General features: G+C 36.6%; 1 protein-coding gene across 1 annotated transcript in view; it reads right to left on the reverse strand.

Annotated features, from left to right (window-relative positions):
- Positions 1-6261: 6261 nt before the first annotated feature.
- The window catches only part of LOC102916757 (vomeronasal type-2 receptor 116-like), a 30517-nt gene continuing 19470 nt past the window's right edge, over positions 6262-17308 (reverse strand). Inside the window, exons 2-6 of the mRNA XM_016009042.1 lie at positions 12913-13192; positions 11738-12544; positions 10569-10793; positions 10079-10202; positions 6262-7163 (exon numbers count right to left, since the gene is read on the reverse strand). Of these exons, the coding sequence (XP_015864528.1) occupies positions 6262-7163; positions 10079-10202; positions 10569-10793; positions 11738-12544; positions 12913-13192 (2338 nt within the window). The remainder of the gene's footprint in view (positions 7164-10078; positions 10203-10568; positions 10794-11737; positions 12545-12912; positions 13193-17308) is intronic.

Consider the following 17308-nt stretch of genomic DNA (forward strand, 5'->3'; position numbering starts at 1 on the left):
TTAGTACTTTCATATAATATCCAGGAGAAATATTACTTTCATGGGTCTAGAATCTTCCTTCAATATGTAGTTAAAAAGTCAAAGAGTATACAACATTTTCTTAATACATTCTTCAGTAGAGGGACATCTAGGTTGTTTCCAGGTTCTGGCTAGTATGAATAATGCTGCTCAGAACATAGTTGAGCATGGGCCCTTGTGGTATGATTGAGCATTTCTTGGGTATATGCCCAAGAGTGGTTTAGCTGTATGGTACATATACACAATGGAGTACTACTTAGTAGAGAAAAACATGATATGATGAATTTTCAGGCAAATGGATGGAACTAGAAAATATCATCCTGAGTGAGGTAACCCAGACTCAGAAGGATAAACATGGTATGTATTCACTCATAAGTGGATACTAGATGTAAAGGAAAGGATAACCAAACTACAACCCACAGTTCCAGAGAAGCTAACTAACAAGGAGTACCAAAGAGGGATGTATATATCACCCTGTGAAGGGGAAATGCATGAGATCTCTATGAATATACAGGATGAAGTGTGGGCAATGGAAGGTAGGTGATAGGGAATGAGAACATAAGGGAATGGGATGGTTGAGCTGGATCAGGGATAGAATGGGAAAACAATGAAAGAGATACAATGATAGAGGGAAATTTCAAGGGGATAGAGAGAAACCCATTGCTAGGGAATTTGCCAGGAATCCTCAAGGAGGACTCCAGCTTGGACTACTAGAAATAGTGGAAAGGGTGCCTGAAATTAACTGGCTTGCCCCAGTCATCAGATAGGTGAATACCTTAACTGTCATCACAGAGCTTTTCTCCAGTGACTGATGGAAGTAGAAGCAGAGATCCACAGCCAAACACCAGGCAGAGCTCCAGGAGTCTAGTTGGAGAGAGGGAAGTGTGATTCTATGAGCAAGTACATCAGGATCATGATGGGGAAACCTGCAGAGATGACCAAACCAAACTAGTAGGAACTCATGAAAGTTGGATGAATGGCTGTGGAGCCTACCTGGGACTAAACTAGGCCCTCTGCATGTTGAGACAACTGTGTACCTTGGTCTGTTTGTGGGGTCCTCTGGCAGTAGAATCAGGATCCATCTTTCATGAATGAGCAGGATTTTTGGAGCCTACTACCTATGATCAGACAACTCGTGCATCCTTGAGGATGGGGGAAGGGCTTAAAATTGCCTCTACTGGATGTGCCTCTCCATGTGATGCCTTGCCTTTTTGTGGGTGGTGTGGAGGGATGGGAAGGGTGGCTGGTGGGTGGGAGGAGGGAAGAAGGGGATCTTTGGTGTGTGAAATGAATGAAAAAATTTTCTTAATAAAAATTGATAAGAAAAGAGTGTAGTATTTCAAATAGCACTGTTACTGATGCTTTCAAACTCTTAATGAAACTTTTCTTTTCCCCAAAGACTCTTTGTGAACTATGTAAATATGGGAGAAAATAATCTGTTGATTATTTTGGCAAATCACATCTTTACTCATCATGTTGGAAACTTCATTTTCTGGACAGGGATTACAGTCAAAACAGTAGACTTTCCCTCCTGAGGGTATTTTCTGTGTCCAGGTTTGCAGGGCATACTGTATATGGAGGGTGGACTCTGAGGAAAATGATACATTTTAGACACAAAGGGTTTAATGTAAGTTGCAAAAGCTGCAGTGATTCACAGCATGGAGCCAGTGAAAATCCTCTTATTAAACTCATGTAGCATATTAAAACTTAAAATTTCATTGTTTTTAAGATAAATATTATGAATTTATGGGGATCTTACGAGAGAGAGAGAGAGAGAGAGAGAGAGAGAGAGAGAGAGAGAGAGAGAGAGAAGGAGGAAGAGAGGAATGGAGGGAGATAGAGGGGGAGGGAGAAAGAGAGGGAGAGGGAGCATATAGAAGACTGGAAATGAGTCAATAAATGAGTAATTGTCAAAATGTCAAAACCTTTTATCCCAAAGATGAAGCATGCTATTTTAGAGTATTTGTGCTACATGTAAATCATTTGAGTTAAGACCAAATTACCTGTCTAAAATCTGTGGCCCACTCTATCATTTCATCTGATATGTACAATTGTGGATCATTTGGGAAATGTCCAGAAAACATTCTTATTTTCACTTTGAGTTGAAAGTGTTGCTTAAAATCTGTGATGTAGAAAATGTCACATTCTGTATCATGTTTTGGCTTCTGGTTCATAATCACTAGGTTTCCAGCGGGATTTGCAAGTTGTATATTCTTCAGAAAAGGAACATCTAAAACACAGTTGTCATTTTAAGTTTAAAAATTACTACACAGTAGGACAGAAAATATAAATTATGTAGTGCATATAATTTTCGCTAGCCTGGCCTAAAATGTAACTTTATTAGAAGTGCTCAATAGTAAAAAAGAAATTATATACAGGCATAATATGTCACCACGCTTAAATTTAAAATTGTATCACTGGAGTTGATACTCTAAAAAACACACACCTAAATTATATGCATATAGAGTAGAGACACATGCTGTATTTCTTCTTGGCAACATTATGTTTTGATCATAACCTCAGCAATTTTGGTTTATTAATACTTCAAAAAGTGGCAATATTACTAGTATTATCTAGAATCTATTTGTTTCAATCATGAACAAGTTTTTGATATTATAAAATGTAAAGGGAAACTGCAAGAAGCCATAAAATTATTAAATGAAAACTTTATTAGTAATAGTATTAGTGTGTATGTGTTTTAGTCTTGGAAAGACTCCAAGGCCCACAAATTATAAAAGTAATTGCTTATGCTCTTGAATTTTTGGCAGGACTGGATGGTATTATCTATGGCTAAAGACACTGAATGTACACACTTTGAAGGCAGGACACCGAGAAATTAACCTGGGGCTAGAATGGAACCTATCACTATGTTAGCTGCCTTATGGGTGTCAGAGGGGCGATGTGAAGCTGCCAGTGGAGAATTGTCACCAACATTCCTGTTTGTCTATGGACCCTGCAAGCGACACCAACAACATTCCAGGAAAAATATGAATTCTTCTGCATAGGTGCTCAGTTATCAGGGGTAAAAACAAGTCTTCCAATAAGATGCAATGCCCACTAGACAAGAGAGAGTTCAAGTCCATTGTTGTAAGTTAGAGCAAAAGTCTGTGGTTGAAGAAGCAATTTTTATAGTTGTATTTGATAGACATTATGGGCCTGTCAAACTGCCTTCTGAAAAGGTGTGCTTTTACCCATAGATAACTGTTATTGTCAGTCTCAACTCATAACTATGGAGGAATCTCCTGAGAGCAATCGCCTGTTATTGGGACATGGTAGGCTATGAATTATTTGTGGACATCTGTAGGCACTGATTCAAAGCTCATGGATCACTGCAGAAGAGAGTACAGAAAGAGTATAAGAGACATAGCAGGGAGTGGAGTGCTGTGTAACAGGTTCATCTGCAATTAAAATTTCCAACACACTCAGAGCTCCTAAGAAGGACACTGTGAGCCATGAAAGATGAGAGTCTTTCTCAGATAAAATTAAGCCAAGCTGTAAAGAAGTCTCTCAGAGGATCAAAGCTGGAAAGAAGACTCTGAGACCAGACCAGATCCATGTCACAGAACAAAACTCAGGATATGTGAAATTTTTTGAGACTTCAATTCCCATTCAAATTCTTATCATTATACCTTCTACTGGGCGAGAGCACAGAAGAGACACATGAGTATTTCTTATAACTTCTAATATAGACATACCTTGTACAACATGTAATCTCAAAGTGTTATTTTCAAAGGGATGTCACAGATCTGAATTTCCCTAGGATATATTCCTGCCTCAATGTCCTTTAAAGAAACCAATGACTTTCCTGAAAGTGGCAATAACTTTAAAATCATGAATTAAAGAAAGATTAGCAACAAGTTTCTAAATTATTGGCTAATAGCCACTACACACATAGACCACGTTATAACCAAGACATTTCTAGCCCATGAAAATGTCACAAAAATCTTACAGAACAATCCAGAGCTAGAGAGTTATAAATGATATGTGGTCCCAGTCTATACTGTAGTTCTAGGAACGTTAGGTTTTTAAAGATGACAAAAAGCACTACCGATTTTCAAGTTGTAATCAGCATTCCTTTGCCTGTTCTCTATGTCTATTTCCAGGTTCTGTTAATATTCAAGTAGTAGAAACTCTCTATTTAGTTCATTTACTAGATCATCTAGGCCATAGGATATCTGACCTTAGGAATTCCTATAAAGCCTAAGAACATTTTAGGGCACAGGTGAATTTCAGTCCCATGGGCCCTTAAGTTTATTACTGGGAACAGTCACCTTCAATTCATAGATGAATGATGAACAATTTTGATTTTCATTTTTCTTTACTAAGAAATTTTCTACTCACTCCACATACCACCCTCAGATCCAACCTTCTCCCTCCTCCCAACCCAGCCCTCTCTCTCAAGCCACCCCACATCTCCACATCTGCCAAATCCAGGTTTCCCATGGGGAGTCAGCAAAGCCTGGCACACTGTGCCTAGGCAGGTCCAACCCCCTTTGCACTGCACCAAGGCTATGGAAGGCATCACACCACAGGCACCAGATTCCCAGAAGCCTGCCCAGCACCAAAGATAGATCCCAATCCCCATGCCTGGGTGCCCCCTTCCCAAATAGTTCGAGCCAAATGAAGCTCTTCCATATCTAGAGAGCCTTGTCCAGTCTCACAGGGGCTCCACAGACACCAGTCCACAGTTCATGGGCTTCTACTAGTGAGGCCTGTCATCTCTGCACATTCTTCCATCATGATCTCAATGGCCCCCACCTGAGGAATCCTTCCTCTCTCTCATCAATTGGATTCCTGGAGGTCAGCCTGGTGCCTGGCCATGGATCTCTGCATCTGCCTCCATCAGTCTCTGGACAAAGGCTCTATGATGACAGTTAGGTTATTTCCTAGAGCAGCCACCAGAGTAGAGCAGTCCAGGCACCTACTTATAGAGAAATTTTTGAAATTTATTTCATTTTGAGAATGCCATTAATCAATGTAACATAATCATATCTACTCCTTGCTTCTCCAAACAACATTCCACTCATCAAAAGAGACCCTTCTTTCAAATGTTTGGATGTTGATCTTCATAACACAGTAAGTTCAATTAGTGATGGTAACATGTGCATGAGTTTAGGGTCATTTATTAGAATCCAAACAGAAAACACAACCTCAGAAATGTTTTCCTCTGATAGGCACTATCAACTGCCTATAGCTCATCAGTGTGCTGGGGTGGGGTCCTAAAGAAGATCTACTGAGTCTTTGCCAGTATTTTCACTTGTTTGTTCTTGTGGAGATTTTGTCAAGTACCAGAAATACAACAGAAACATCTTGCTAAAAAGAAGGCATTTCCAGAAGTACTTACCTGTTGTCTCTTAAATCCTTCTGCCACCTATTTCTAGATGTCCCCTAAACCATGATGATGAGAGGATTTGGTTAGATGTCCTACTTAGGTCAGGGCACTTAGTCTGTTCTTCTCAGGACTTTAAACTATTATGCACTTCTCCCTTGACTTCTATTACATAAACAAGCTTTTATGACCAAGGTTGAGAGAAGCCTATGTCTCTAGATATATGCATAAATATTAAAAAAGGCATTTGATACTGTGATCACTTAGCAAACTAACAATAGAGTGTTATACTGTGAGCTCTTTTCCATTTCCAGCCATGAGATATTCAACAGCCTTACAAATTAAGACATGAAATACCTTTCTATTGTTCAAGCTTCAAATTAAATCAGAAAGCATTTAGCATTATACATCTTCTAGCATCATTTCTTGTATTATCTCATGTTCTGGTCTTTACCCTTATACAGAATGTAATTTAATTGCTTTTTTTGTAGCTTTCTTTATATTCCTAGATCAATATGAAGGGTTTCATAATTAAATCTTACTTGTATATACACTCTACATGCCAATATTTTTGGAATGTAAAAATAACACATAATTTGTTCTGAAAAAATATAGTCAAATGAAATAATGTGAAGTTTACATGCCAATACCCATATACTACACAATTCAATAACAAAAATAACAAAAAGCAGAATTACATATGAAGAAATGACTTATTATAATGTTTCATCCAAGAGAAGTAAAATCCAGATTTGGTGTTCAAACTTTATTATCCAGTTTATTTTCTACATTTTTCATAAGATCCATCCTCTTACTTTGACATAATATTTGGTTTGCAGAAAGTATGTTTGTGATATTATAAGAATGTCTGGTGTAGGAAATAAGTTCCTTATATTTAATGGATATTTTTAGTTTTAGAATGTTTTTTTCCTGAACTTATGAAAAGAATTTATCTGTGGTTTGAACAAAATAATGTAGCACTTTGGGGCAAAGATGCAAGAAAGTAGCCCTGCACTTGAGGCCAAGATACAGAAAATCTCCACAGATATTGTAGCTTTACCCTTGGTGCTTTGGTAGACAGGGAGGAAGGTGATCCAGACACTACAGAACACCAGCATGCTGAATGTCAGGAACTTGGCTTCATTGAATGTGTCAGGCAAATTTCTGACCATAAAAGCTACAGTGAAGCTTGCCAGGGCAAGGGAGCCCAAATATCCCAGGACACAGTGGAAGGCAATTACTGAACCTTTGTTGCAGACAATCAAAATATGGCCATGTTCAGCATGTACATCCTCATCAACAAATGGAGGAGAAGTTCCCATCCAGATTCCACAGATAATCAGTTGGATCACAAGGCAGATGGGAATAATGAAGTTAGGTGCACCTGATGCCAGCAGCCACCTCATTCTTCTATCTGGAACAGTGACCTTGAATGCTAATACCACAGTAATTGTCTTAGCCAAGATAGAGGAGGTAGCCACAGTGAAGACAATTGCAAATGAGGTCTGCTGCAAGATACAGGTGGCCATATGGGGATGGCCAATATAGAGCAAGGGACAGAGAAAACAAAATATGAGGGAGATGAGTAGGACATAGCTGAGAACTTGGTTATTGGCCTTAACTATAGGTGTATTTTGATGTTTCAAAAAGATAGCTAGTACAATAGCTGTAAGAAAAGAGAAACACAGAGCCAAACCAGCCAGACACATTCCCAAGGGGTCTTCATAAGCCAGAAAGGTCACAACTTTTTTGAGGCAGTGAGTTCGTTTTGCATTGCTGTACTGATCATCTTGACACTTCACACAGTCGTCCATGTCTAGTATAGGAAGGAAGTATTTTCAGTTTTAGGTTTTCCCTAGTACTCATTAAACATGACACATTAATACATTAGGAAGTCATAGCTAAATTTTATTTACATCTTGTGTTATATGAAAACTAAATATTTTTATTCATAGGATTTAATTCTATTTTCTGTTGCCTTTCATCTTAATGCAAAGGGTTTTTTTATATTTAGCTTACTTACGCATGAATATTAAAAAACAATAATATAGTTTTAAATAATGTTCAGGTAGCCACAGTAACCTACCTTGGATTGAATCATTCATGAAAAAACACATTTGTTATTCAGTTTTGTGTACTATACAAAACAAGAACTGTTAATGAGCTAGTTCACTGTATCTTATAATTCATCGATCAGCAACAAATTAGATCCCACACATAAATGACCTTATGGGGCACTTTGGAAATCAAACTCTACCCAATCCATATATTAGAACCCACATGTACTACATTATGATTACAATATTATACCTAACAATGTTCAAAATATTTGTGCTTACACACATATTAGTAAATTCTTCTCCCCTCATCAAGGACTCTTATCATTGAGGCAGAGGCTACAAGGGAAAAATAATAGCCCCTTAAAATGTAGACTTGTGCCACCAAGTACAATATTTACCTCTATTATAATACTCTGTCACTTAATTGTTCAGGAAATTTGCTGAAGCGTGGGATGGAAAGATTGTAAGAGCTAGGGGATCAGGGAATTGGATGTCAGTCAGTGTCTCCTAGAAATGTCACAAGCTACAACCATAAATTCTCACCAACATGATTGCTTAAATTAGAGTTAACAAGTACAAAAACAATAGACATGGCAAAGTGGATTGTGGAAAGACTATCAGGCCACAACACTAGAAAGAGAGCTACAGGCATCTAATGGATATTGAGAGTGGAAGAAATTGTCTTTCCCAGAGTAAAGCACACCTACTGATTATTTTTGGAAATCAAAAAGGTCAGTCATGGAAACATACAAGTAGTATTGTAAAGACTGAAGAGTTTGTATTTAGAAATGTATCTACATTGTCCTACACACAAGACAAATACACATACCTTCAATTAATGAGAAAAGAGGCCATAGATTTGAAAGAGATTCTGAAGCACTTTATTGGAGTTGTTTGAAGAAGGATAGGGAATGGAGAGTGATATAATTGTATTATAATATCAAAAATAAAAAGGAAAAGAAAGAGAAAAAATATCCAGCACTATCAAGGAATGCAGAAACCAACATGAACAAATTACCATCTGAATTCTGTACATGTCAAAAACATCCCATTTAGTTTTGGGCTTCAGTGTTTGAAATTTAGTTGGGCACATTATCTGAAAATTTTATAAATTTCTATAAGATTTGACAGGCAATGCTCCCAAGGTTACAGTATTTATTGAGAAAACAACAAAATCTAGATAATATTCTATAACTCAAGGGCATAATTTTGAAAGATGGAACTAGATGATGTTGATAAGTTTTGATTTATAACACAACATATTTCTTTTCCTTCCAATTGCATTGATATAACAGACCAAACTGAAAAGTGATGATTCCATTTTAGCACTGAGTCTATTCTTCAAAAGTTTCTATTTGGCTTCAGTTTTTCAATCCTCGCTGATATTGCTAAATAATGTCATCAAAACTGTTGATTAGGAGCATTATAATACATTAATTTTTAATAATCTTTTAAAATTAATTATAATATGTTACATTTATTTCTTTGTATGGAAAATATATTATACTTGTATATAATACACCTTTACCATAGTTTCCCCTTCCTCCACTCATCTTGTGCTTTTCTAAGTAGGTGAAGGGGAGTTAAAAAATTTGAGTATAGTATCTTGTCTTTAACCAACACAAAAGTCAATATTTGATCAGTTAATTTGGAATATATATATATATATATATATATATATATATATATATATATATGTGTGTGTGTATATATAATTTGAATTAAACAATTTTTATTTTCTTTTTATGTATTATTCTATTCAAGTAGTTTGCTTTCTCACATTATACACTGGGTTTTGTATTCAAATATGTTTATTATTTTAGTGTAATTTTTTTAAAACCTGCACTATAATTTTATAATCCTCAGGTTTAACTCATATAGAATCATTTACATGGTGTTCTGGCTCTAAGTGAAACTGTCAGTTAAGTATTTAGCTACTTCTTATCACTACTACACTTATTAATTCTACCTTTCTGTTACCTGATACACTATCAAAACGATGTTTTCAGTTTCCGTACCTTAAATTAGATTAAACCACCTCTTTAATTAAAAAAGTCTTTTTGATTTATTAGATATGAATATTATAATAAACTTTATTTCAGAGGTCAATATAATGGCATCCAAACTCATCTATGAAGTACAGTAAAACTGAAAAAAAAACTACCAATGATAATGTTTCTATTTCTACATCTTATATTTATACATAGCATGATCTATATTTGCACACAGTACAAAAGAGTATTTCTAAAACATGGTGCAATGTCATTGAACATATACTCATTATTAGAAACACTGGGTACATTGGGAACTAGGAACATATGTATGCACAGTACATATGTCTTAAATAAACTTAAAAAATGAAATATAGATACAACTTATTACAAAATGCTGACTATTAGGTTAGAGGTTAGTTTAAATAGTAACTGTTAGTGCTCTAAAGTAACGTCCAACAGGATATATTATGTTCAACAATATAGAATATATGTCTAGAATAATGACACAAAAATGCAGTTTAAAAGACAGAGTATATTATTTCAAATAGCAGTGTTACTGATGCTTTCAACTTCATAGTAAGATTCATCTATTCCATTTTCCCAAAGGACTTTGTGAGACCTATGAATATATGAGAGAAAATAAATCTGTTGATCATTTTGATAAATAATTTTCTTACTTGTCATGTTGGAAATTTTATTTTCTGGACATGGATCACAATCAAAACAACAGACAGCCTTCCCTTCTTGAGGGGATTTTCTGTGTCCTGGATTGCAAGGCCTACTGCATACAGAAGGTCGAATCTGAGGAAAATCAGACACAAAGAGTTTAATGTAACTTGCAAAAGCTGCAGTGATTCACAACAAGGAGCCACTAAAAATTCTCTTTTTAAACACATATGATATAAAGTAAAAATCCATTTTATGACAATCATTACAAATGTATGGAGATTTATGTACTGTGAAACACACACAAGAGAGGGAGATATTCACACAGAGGGAGGAAGGGAGGGAGAGACAGAGACAGAGACAGAGACAGAGACAGAAAGAAATTAGAGGAGTGGAAGTGAGTCAATAAATGAATAAAATCAAAACTCATCTCAAAGATGAAGCACGCTGTCCTAGAGTATTTATGCTACACGTAAATCATTTGAATTAAGACCAAATTACCTGTCTAAAATCTGTGGCCCACTCTATCATTTCATCAGATATGTACAATTGTGGATCATTTGGAAACTGTGCAGAAAACTTTCCTATTTTCACTTTAAGTCCAAAGTGCTCAAAATCTGTGATATAGAAAATGTCATACTCTGTATCCTGTTTTGTCCTTTGGTTCATATTCACCAGATCTCCAGAAGGATTTATAAATTGTATGTTCTTCAGAAAAGAGAACATCTAAAACACATTTGTTATTTTACTTTTAACTATGTCTTTATAGTAGGACAGAAAATGTGAAGTATATTATGCCAGTAATTTTCATTTGTCTTCCCTAAAATGTAACTTTATTAGAAGTACTCAGTAATAAATAAAAGAAATTACATGCAATCATAAAGTTTCCATTTCCCTGCATTTTTAAGTTAAAAATTTCTCACTGGGGTTGATACTCTAACACACACACAGACACACACACACACACACACACAGACACACACACACACCCTAAGTTATATGCTTATAGATTAGAGATGCATTCTTTATTTCTTGCTGGAAATATTGTTATTTGGTCATAACCTAGAGAACTGTGTTCCATAACAGTTCAAAACTGGCAGTGCTATTGGATTATCAGGAATCTATGTATTACAATGATGGACAACTTTTTTTAATCATGTAAACATTCATTTTCTTGTTGCCATTTAAGAAATTCATGAAAAAAAATTTTCTTCCAAATTTTAAAAACATAAGATTAATGTTTGTGTTTGAAATATTCTGGAAAATTTTCTTCACTTATAATATAAAATGCAGCCAGGTGATTGTGGCACATGCTTTTAATCCCAGCACTCAGGAGGCAGAGCCAGGCGGATCTTTGTGAGTTCAAGGCCAGCGTGGGCTACAAAGTGAGTCCCAGGAAAGGTGCAAAACTACACAGAAAAACCCTGCCTCAAAAAATAAAACAAAACAAAACAAAACAAAACAAAAAGATTGTAAAGTGCAGTCTTGTGCCAGTATCATGTGTAACATAATTTAAGATACTAACAGGATTTTCATCACATGCAGTGAAAGAGTCTAGATATATATGAATCTGGAAGAAAAGTTTGTAGTTTGCCTAGATTTAGAAAACTGTGGTTCCCTTCAAGAAATCTTCTCTATGACATACAGGCTGTTCAATGCAAAAATAATACCTTCCAGGAGTCCAATTCCAGTCCTTTTCCAGCATTTGCTGACCATATGTCTACTTGTTTCAGAAGCATTTCATGGAGTGAGTGGGCCACAGCATATACAGCATTGTATAAGTTATAACTTGAGTCACTCATGGACATTCCAAACTGGTGCCTAGACAACCACTTGAATATATTTGTGGTTGAACAATTTTTCAGTTTCTTACAATTACATGATGACAAAGAACAATTAAAATAAATCCACCATAGTCTAACAAATGAAATTTTATTACTGTAATTTGAAGGGTGTACTCTCTGCATAAATTGTTTAAAACCAGATATCTCAGAATTCTGATGTGAATAAATGAGAGTCCCATAGGGAGAGTTAAGCAAGAAATCTCCTTTAATTGTGATTCTATCAAATTGTGACATACTGACCCAGATTCTGTTAAATGTTACAGATTTCCATAGTATAAAGTTCAATTGTATAGTAGAGTCTTTGTCTCCATAAACAATCACAACTCTTGCTGAAGACATCATGATCTGGGTAAAGTACTTCTCAGCCATTTTAACGAATGGTAAATTCCCGTGAGCAATAATACTCACAAATGCTAAACAGACAATGTTTCTTTGCATCTTCTCTCTCAGTTCAGAAAGAAATTGAATTCCATGGTCATCATCTGAAATGATCACTCCCACCCAGTTCCATCTGAAGTGAACCAATAGGGACACCATGGCTAGTGGCAGAGATGTGTCCTTGGGAGACATCTGGTAGAGATGAGGAAATTCTTCATGGACATTCAGAAGAGATTGAAAATAACCATAGTAGAGCTGAAGGACATAGAACATAAGCATAAATGAGGAAGATGTAATGAAAAATGTTTGGTCTAAGACCTACATGTACTAAGCAAATGCTAGGGGTATTAGAAAATGTGAATTCTTATCCTCATTATTAAAATCTCATTTCTTGTGATTGTCTAAAAACTACAAATACACTAAATTTTCTGGTTAAATATTTCAGACTTCTGCTGTCTTTTTGTGATAAAGTTGTTATGTTTTCTGCTGAAAGTATCTGAGCTTTTATTTTTGATAGAACTGAATAGATACAAACCCAGTCTCTGCCTTTTAACCATTTTGGTACTCAGAAAGTCAACTTGAAGGAGAAAGTATTTCATTAAAATTATCCCACCTCAACTCACCTCTGGAGTTCTAGACATGTACTGGAATGGTCCAAAATTTGCAGAAACTCCCCATGTGGGTCCTGTAAGTACAATTAAATATTTTCTCTGATTTTTGCAGTAGTAGTTAGGAAAGTTTTCACTTCTTTTTGGAGATAGACCATGATTCGTCCTATCCTGCAGCAGGTTACATTTGATGTTAACTAGCAGAGAAATGTTTGGTAAAATATGAGGGTTCCTATTGATTTCTTCCATGGCAAAATAAAGAGAGAAAATCAAGTGGACATTCTTCGGTGTCAACCTGAAAACAGAGCATATTATTCATGAGAGATTAGGTTCCAAACATGACAATTTTAAATCACACTCAATGTGAGAATAAATTCTTGTGGTTTTTTTTTGTCTCATTAGTAAGTGACACAAGTACTATTTCTTTGGTGTTCAGAGACCTATGGGTGAAAATTAGAATTCTTAAAGGCTTTTTTGGGGGGCGTGGGAAGTGGATTTCATACCAATGAGATTGGTTCTTTTTGAATTTTCTTAATGTTCCATTCTATTTTCTGTAAACTTCATAAAATGTATGCATGCCATTCAGGGACTAGAAAAGATTGTACTGGCTACCATTGAATCTGCTCATGCCATCATCTTATACTTCTAACATTTAACACATGTGGAAATAAATGGATATTATCTGCTATCTGGAATGCTATACTTTTATACACAGTCAGCACTGGACAAAGATATTTCTTTGGTAGGGATTTGAAGACTAAGCAGCCAAACCTGCCTGAGTCAAGAGCTCTGAAAAGGCTGAGTGATTTATAGGTAATGCAAAATAGCATAATAATTCTTATACCCCCTCTTCCCTTTTTCATACTTTCTTATTTTCATTTTGTATTTGAGGATGTGCAATGTTCAGTGATACGAGACTGGATATAAGTATACCTGCTTCCAGTGCGGAATGAATTACCTTCTCTTTACATGTACCCTTATCCTGCCTTTCAACCTATATACTCAGCTTGGTATTACAGAGCAGGTCCTGTGTTGAGTTGTTTTAGACTTGTCCTGATATGTCCTTGTAATAGACTTACTTTAGCTTCTCTCTATCACTTAAGATATTTTGATTGAATGTAAATGTTTTGATATATTTCATATAGAGTTTGATCTTATTTAACAATAACATCTCATTTCAGTGTGTTTATGAGTATTTTAGATATTGCCTCATGCTGAGAGCTGCTGGTAGCAATGGTTTTACTAGAGGCCCAAGAGTATACAGCAGTAGGCAATTGATAGTTCATGTGTCATCTCACCAAGTAAATAATTCTCTAATGCAGAACCTCTTCATAAACAGCTTAAAGAACCACAGCCCCTGGACACTGTTGCTTGTGTCTGTAATTTCACATATGCATAAACAGTTATGGTATCTCCCTGTAACATGAATCTTAAAAGGTTTATTAATATAAACAAACCCAAGGCCAGGTATTGGGGTGAATACTGGATGATCAGAGGGGCAGAACACAAACCACAGCTGACCTCACCTTGCCAACTTCTCAGCTGATGCTATATCCTCGAACTGGAAGCCTCTGAGTCCTTACCTGAATGATTCTAGACTGAACTGCTGCCAAAGCCTAAAAGATAAACCAGGCTCTAGTTCCTGGCTTTTCACACCTTATATAACTTTCTGCTTCTCTATCACTTCCTGGGATTAAAGGCGTGTGCTACCATGCCTGGTTGTTTACAGTGTGGCTTTGAACTCAGAGATCCAGATAGATCTCTGTCTGTGGAATGCTAGGATTAAAAGTGTGTGTATGTGTGCCACTATTTTCTGGCCTCTATATTTAGTGGCAGTTCTGTTTTCTGAACCCAGATAAGTTTAATTGGGTGTACAGTATATTGGGGAACAAAATATCACTATATTTCACCAATACCTGAACTTAAATGTTTGGTGATATTGTGTCCCCATGAGTTCAAAGCCACACTGGAAACAGCCAGGCTTGGTGACACATGCCTTTAATTCCAGGAAGTGATGGCAGGAAGCAGAAAGTTATTTAAGGCATGAGGACCAGGAACTAGAGTCCTGTGAAGCTTTCAGGTTGTTCAGATGAGATCCATTTGGATGAAGACAAAGAGGCTAGTAGTTTGAGGAAACAAATTCAGATGAGAAATTGGAGGGGTGAGGTTAGCTGTGCCCTGTTCTGTCTCTCTGATATTTCAGTGTTCATTCCAGTACCTGGCTCCATGTTTTTTGTTTTTTTGTTTTTTTTTGTTTTTGTTTTATTTTATTTTACAATACCATTCATTTCTACATATCAGCCATAGATTCCCCTGTTCCCCCCTTCAACCCCCCTCCCCTTCCCCCCCAGCCCTCCCCCTATTCCCACCTCCTCCAGGGCAAAGCCTCCCCGGAGGACTGAGATCAACCTGGTAGACTCAGTCCAGGCAGGTCCAGTCCCCTCCTCCCAGACTGAGACAAGCATCCCTGCATAAGCCCCAGGTTTCAAACAGCCAACTCATGCAATGAGCACAGGACCCAGTCTCACTGCCTAAATGCCCCCAAACAGATCAAGCCAATCAACTCTCTCACCTATTCAGAGGGCCTGATCCAGCTGGGGGCCCCTCAGCCTTTGGTTCATAGTTCATGTGTTTACATTCATTTGGCTATTTTTCTTTCAGTAATTGAGTAAAACCGAAATTTATTATAAGCCCCTCATCCTAGGGACCTCCATGATATATATATATATCCTCCATGGTTCTATGGGTTGTGGTCTGATTGTTCTTTATTTTATATCTAGAATCCACTTATGAGTGAGTACATACCATGACTGTCTTTCTGGGTTTGGGTTACCTCACTCAGGATGATTTTTCTAGTTCCATCCATTTCCCTACAAATTTCATGCTTTCATTGTTTTTCTCTGCTGCGTAGTACTCCATTGTGTATATGTACCACATTTTTTTCCATCCATTCTTCTGTTGATGGGCATCTAGGTTGTTTCCAGGTTCTGGCTACTACAAATAGTGCTGCTATGAACATAGCTGAGCATGCATCGTTATGGTATGAATCAGCATTCCTTGAGTATATGCCCAAGAGTGGGATGGCTGGGTCTTGAGGTAGTTCGATTCCTTATTTTCTGAGAAACTGCCATACTGATTTCCACAGTGGTTGTAAAAGCTTACATTCCCACCAACAGTAGAGGAGTGTTCCCTTTGCTCCACATCCTCTCCAACATTGACTGTCATTGGTGTGTTGGATTGTAGTCATTCTGACAGGTGTAAGGTGGTATCTCAGAGTCGTTTTGATTTGCATTTCTCTGATGATTAAGGATGTTGAGCATTTCTTTAAATGTCTTTCAGCCATTTGTGATTCTTGTGAATTCTTTGTTTAGCTTTTTAGCCCATTTTTTAATTGGAATGTTTAGTATTTTGATGTCTAGTTTCTTGAGTTCTTTATATACTGTGGAGATCAATTCTCTGTCAGATGTGGGGTTGGTGAAGATCTTTTCCTATTCTGTTGGCTGTATTTTTGTCTTATTGACTGTGTCTTTTGCCCTGCAAAAGCTTCTCAATTTCAAGAGGTCCCATTTATTAATTGTTGTGCTCAGGGTCTAAGCTGTTGGTGTTTTATTTAGGAAATGGTCTCCGGTGCCAATGCATTCAAGATTGCTTCCTACTTTCTTTTCTATTAAGTTTAGTGTAACTGGATTTATGTTCAGGTCTTTGATCCACTTGGACATGAGTTTTGTGCATGGTGACAGATATGGATCTATTTGTAATCTTTTACATATTGACATCCAGTTATGCCAGCACCATTTGTTGAAGATGCTTTCTTTTTTCCATTGTATAGTTTTGGCTCCTTTGTCAAAAACCTGGTGTTCATATGTGCATGGATTAATGTCAGGGTCTTCAATTCGATTCCATTGGTCCACATGTTGGTTTTTATAGCAGCACCAAGCTGTTTTTATTACAATAGCTCTATAGTAGAGTTTGAGGTCAGGGATGGTGATGCCTCCAAAGGTTGCTTTATCATATAGGATTCTTTTAGCTACCCTGGGTCTTTTGTTTTTCCATATGAAGTTGAGCATTTTTATTTCCAAGTCTGTGAAGAATTGTGTTGGGATTTTGATGGGGATCGCATTGAATCTGTAGATTGCTTTTGGTATGTTTGCCATTTTTACTATGTTAATCCTACCTATCCATGAGCATGAGAGATCCTTCCATTTTCTGATATCTTCTTCAATTTCTTTCTTTAGAGATTTAAAGTTCTTATCAAAAAGGTCCTTCACTTGTTTAGTTAGTGTTATCCCAAGTTATTTTATTGGTGAAATTATTAAGGCCACTCCATGTAGTTAAAAGGAAGATTTATTTAGTGGGTAACTTACAAATGAAGGGATAGGTAGGTCTTGGGGTGTGGGGAAGGTGTATCACA

This window comes from Peromyscus maniculatus, chromosome 1 (genome assembly GCF_049852395.1).
Source record: "Peromyscus maniculatus bairdii isolate BWxNUB_F1_BW_parent chromosome 1, HU_Pman_BW_mat_3.1, whole genome shotgun sequence".
Taxonomy (NCBI): Eukaryota; Metazoa; Chordata; class Mammalia; order Rodentia; family Cricetidae; genus Peromyscus; species Peromyscus maniculatus.